The sequence below is a fragment of the Xenopus laevis genome, chromosome 6L (assembly GCF_017654675.1).
Source record: "Xenopus laevis strain J_2021 chromosome 6L, Xenopus_laevis_v10.1, whole genome shotgun sequence".
NCBI classification, from domain to species: Eukaryota; Metazoa; Chordata; class Amphibia; order Anura; family Pipidae; genus Xenopus; species Xenopus laevis.
In genome coordinates this window covers 73505477-73510470 of record NC_054381.1, presented here as the reverse complement: position 1 = coordinate 73510470, position 4994 = coordinate 73505477, and the positions used below count along the sequence as shown (strand labels likewise).

General features: G+C 36.0%; 1 protein-coding gene across 2 annotated transcripts in view; it reads right to left on the bottom strand.

Annotated features, from left to right (window-relative positions):
• Nucleotides 1–3918: 3918 nt before the first annotated feature.
• The window catches only part of LOC108719044 (ankyrin repeat and SAM domain-containing protein 6), a 65264-nt gene continuing 64188 nt past the window's right edge, over nt 3919–4994 (bottom strand). For both annotated transcript variants that reach the window (XM_041566174.1, XM_041566175.1), the window contains exon 16: nt 3919–4624. In XM_041566174.1, the coding sequence (XP_041422108.1) occupies nt 4575–4624 (50 nt within the window). In that variant the 3' untranslated portion in view covers nt 3919–4574. The remainder of the gene's footprint in view (nt 4625–4994) is intronic.

Genomic DNA, 4994 nt, shown 5'->3' with positions numbered 1-4994 from the left:
TGTCTTCTAAAAATAAGCACTATCCAGTTTTTAATGGTATTTATTAGCCAATGCTTACAAATGAAATTGATACACTTGCTCCTTTTAGGGATAGAGCCCAAATGTCTAGTTTTTTTGAATTGATCTACAGTACATTTATAACGTATTATAGTGATGACCCACCCTAAACAATGCAGTTGTTTTGGGGGACCAGCCCAAAGGTTATCAACCCTTGCTTTAGGGCCATTACACACAGTGCATCAATCCATTTCCATACTCAACAACAAATCAAAAAGCATATGTTGCAAAGATATATACATTTACTTTGTGAGTTTAAAATGCATTTCTTATTTTATTGTATTTTGAATATGCATGGGATGCATAAAAATGCAGCATCTTGCTTTTGAATAACTACAATGGAACATGATTCCATAAAAATGGAATCAATTACTTTATAGTTACACTTAAAGCAGTGTCTTAAGCTGGCCATAGATGTTGAGATTTTTAAAAGATCCGATCCTCATTGTGAGATCACGATTTTCTCGGAACGATCGTACGAATTGACCATCAACTAAAAAGACCAATTTGCCAGGAAAACAAAGGGGAGCTGCCTGCTTGGCCCTGCAAACATAGATAGATTGCACTGGGACCGACAAAGATTTTTTGACCTGGCCGATCAATTTCCTGACAGATGTCGACCGAAAAATCGTTTGAATCCCACTAACCGCACGATAATTTCGAAGGATTGGTCGGACTTCCCTAAAATCGGCCGTTTGGCAAGAAGAATCGTCGTGTCTATGGGGAGCTTAAAACACACATACAAATAAAATAATCGGTGTGTTAAAGGGGATGTAACGTCAACAAATAAAATCCCTTTAACAGGTCCAATGCCTAAAAAGAAACTTATATTTCAATATACTTTAATAGAAAAAAAAATCTGTGCACTTTTCATTAAAAAATACATGCAGGTGGAGAGAAGGAGGAACTCTAGAGCAATCAGGTTTTCTTAATGAAAACTGTACAGTGAACCTGTTAAAGGGGTTGTTCACCTTTCAGTTAACTTTTAGTATGATGTAGAGAGTGATATTCTGAGACAATTTGCAATTTTTTTTTTTATTATTATTTGTGGTTTTTATTCAGCAGCTTTCCAGTTTGCAATTTCAGTAATCGGGTCACTAGGGTCCAAATTACCCTAGCAACCATGCATTGATTTGGATAAGAGACTAGAATATGAATAGGAGAGGCCAGAATACAAGGATGGGTAATAAAAAGTAGCAGTAGTAATAAGCGACACCAATCTGAAAGCTAGAAAGAGTTAGAAGAAAAAGGCAAATAATTATAAAACCATAAAAAATAAATAATGAAAACCAATGGAAAAGATGCTTAGAATTGGCCATTCCATTCCATACTAAACGTTTACTTAAAGGTGAACCACCATTTTTTAGGAATTCATTTTTTTTTTAATTTCAGGGCACTGGCACACGAGAAGATTTTTCGCCTGCAATTTCTTTTTTCTTTCTTTTTTTTTTGCACGTCTGCGTGCAACATTCCCCAAAAATTCCTCTCCATTGCCAATAATTGCCCTTATTACACAAAAAGACATAGGCAGGCAATTTGGCACACATAAAGCGTCACTATCAGAAGCCTTTACAGCATGTTTCTGATCTTTCCTCTGGAATGTATTGTATTTGCAGGTCACAGCACCTTTTTGTTAGTCAATCAATTCATCTGCTGCCTGTATCATGTTATTGTTGCCAATATTGACCCTTACATTGCCCAGAATTACATTAGTGCCAATGTTGAAATTTTGTAGGGGTAAGATTGCTTTAGGTAGCTAAACTGGCTTGGCTACTGCCTTGTAAGATATAAAAAATGTATGCACTTCTGTACTTGCTGCAAAAAAACTAGATCTTTAGTCTTAACAGATAATGGCAACAGAACATTCTATAAAAGTTTATTTGAATAACATTTGCAACTCACAGCAGCATGGATATCTGGTATCAGCATGTATAATGTCTTATCAAACAGTGTTCTTAATTAAACTGTGATCTTTTAGAACCAAGTTCCATCTAAGTTACTATAAAGCTAAATAAATATTTGTAAAAAAAGAAAGTCTCCGCTCAGTTTGTGGTTCAAGACTTGTTAATTTTGTGTACTACTTAGAGCAAGGCTCCATTTTCCTGGATGGATATTCAGTCTCTTTCATGGACAGGTATGGGTTGTATTATCCAAAAAGCTCCAGAATACAGTACCAGTTCATGTTCAGTTTACGACAGAAAAGAATATACCGTATATACTCGAGTATAAGCCGTCCCGAGTATAATCCGAGGTACCTAATTTTATCTCCAAAAACTGGGAAGGCTTATTGACTCGAGTATAAGCCGAGGGTGAGAAATGCAGCAGCTTCTGGTAAGTTTCAATCAAAAAATTGAGGGTTTCTGCTCCCGTTGGAGGTGCCGGCGTCTCGTTTTTGGATGCCAGCGACCATTCTTGGACGCCGGAGAATATTCTTGGAGACTATTCTTGGACGCCGGCGACTATTCTTAGACACCAGCGACTATTCTTAGACGCCGGCGACTGTTTTTGCGCTTGACCCGAGTATAAGCTGAGGTAGAGTATATAAGCATATTTTGGGGGCTGAAAAACTCGGCTTATACTCGAGTATATACGGTACTTTTGTAAATTATGCATTCTGCTTAATTCGAATAGGAAATAAGGACCCCAAAATATGAAATGTATTAAAATGCTTCATGGCTGATGCTTCACTCTATATTTTATCTGTTTTAAAAGCCTTATCCACGTAAAAGCATATTCTTTTGAAAATTATATATTTTCAAGAACTACAAAATTACCAAAAATTTACTCCAAATAATGTACAACAGGAGTGCCCATACTTTACTAATGCGAGGTCAAATTTTAGTCATCATTTCCAATTATGATCTACATCCATAAAAGCATTGTTACAATTAATTACTTAATATTAACAGTTTCTATTTATTTGGTTGACTATTTTAATTAAAAAAGTCCGACCAAACTAGAATCCACGATTGGAGCTTATTTATTATTAAAAAAGCACAATTTAATTTGGACTTTTTCACGAAAAGCCTGAATTTTTCCCTGTAAGGCCGGAATAGTCTGATTTTCAGGCTTATTCCAGCACAGACCACAGAAAATTCCAAATAGGATAGACATTGACTTATATACAACCTCGTTAGGTCGGAGATGCTGGATTTTTGGATTCAAACTTTTTCCATCCTTGGGGTATAATAAATCTTGAAAAATTTCGGTTTAAAATAATAAATAAATAAAGGATTCTAAAGTTTTTGGCATTCGAATTTAAAGAAATAACCCCCTCAATGTATTTCAATGGAAAACAAAAGTTTATTTTGTTGGAAGAAGACGCAGCATGCTGTGTTCCCATCTGACAGTCATGCCGTATCAGATGGAGAATTCTCTATGTAGTTTACCCATCTTTTGATCCATGCTAAATTGTGGGATACAAGCTGTCAATCCTACGCCATTCTACAAAATGTAACCCTTAATAAAAATGCAGTGGGTTCTCAATATAGTCTAATATGGCTATGATAACCACAGGGTCTGTAACAACAGGAGTCAACAGTAAGTCTTAACACAGAAAATGTGGGGATTTTTTTGTGGTCAGAGTTGCTGCACATTCCAGATGCTATATATTTATAGGGCAAATAAAAACAATTTCACAGGTGACGTGGAAATCCATTCATGTGTTTTTGTTTCTAAAACAGAAACCGTCTTAAATGCTGAAAAACAAAATAGACGTGCATTATGGTTGTTTGTACCAAGCCAGATCCTTGTTTAAGTATGACAGGTTCACTTTAATGTAAAACACATATACGTAACATTGTTACCGTTTCTTTCTTTTTTTTTTTTTAAATGTGAGATGAAGGAAGAGTAGGCACACCCTAAAATGAACTGACCTTTATTTATGTGCTCTTACAACATATTAATGCAAAATGTAATCAACAATCAAATATATAATTTCATCATACAAATCTTTATTCTGTAAACCAGGTAGAGGGCGAAATGTAATACCTCTGCCAACATACACTTCAGCACTAGCAAACACATCTGTATGTAGAAAATGGTGATGGCCCTGTGTCTGGAGCCTAAGCAGCTAATGTAATAAATTCTGGGATAAGTATAGTTTCTCTTACTAACTGCTCAATCCTCATCACTGATCTAAATATAAGTGAAATATGTTGGTATCAAGTTAATCTGTTTCTATAACTATGTGCCTTCATTTCATATTTACAATCAATAGATGTTTCGTCTTTTTCTCCATAATTTTCCTTTCCATAAGATCCACCGCTGCAACACTGATGTGGCCCTTTATGGATGCTTTGTTTTCTTCTTTGCTTTTGATGTTGCACATTGTGCCATCATGCTGCATACCAACTTGCTTTTTGCACAGCTGTGAACATTTAGTAGAACTTGCTTCAGGGTCTTTGTGGCCCATTTGGGACAAGACGCTGGAGTCAGCAGTTTCAAACCAGCCTTTGCTCCTCTGGATACAAAGCTCCTTTATGTTTTGATCCACAACCTGTTGCTTTGGAACTGTGCTACCTCTTATTGGAAACAGGAACTTTTAGCTTTGTGCCGACTGAAGGAGCTTAGTATGAAGTGGAAAAAGACAAGATTTCAGAGAATGTAGTAGTAGTATAGGAAACTATATACACACACCCAAACCAAACCAAGGCCTTATGCAAGAACACACATTTTCGACACTCTCTGGCCCTAATTTTCTTTCTCTATGGAATTAGCATTGGTTTATAGCCCTATACATGCAATTTCATTGACTACCAATATTTGTATCGCTATTAGGATATCAGCATTTCAGCTATCGAACAACAATCATACAAACAATTATAATGTGCTATTATCTATAGTAGGGATGCAGCGAATCCACTATTTTTGATTCGGCCGAACCCCCGAATCCTTTGTGAAAGATTTGTCTGAATACTGAACTGAATCCTAATTTG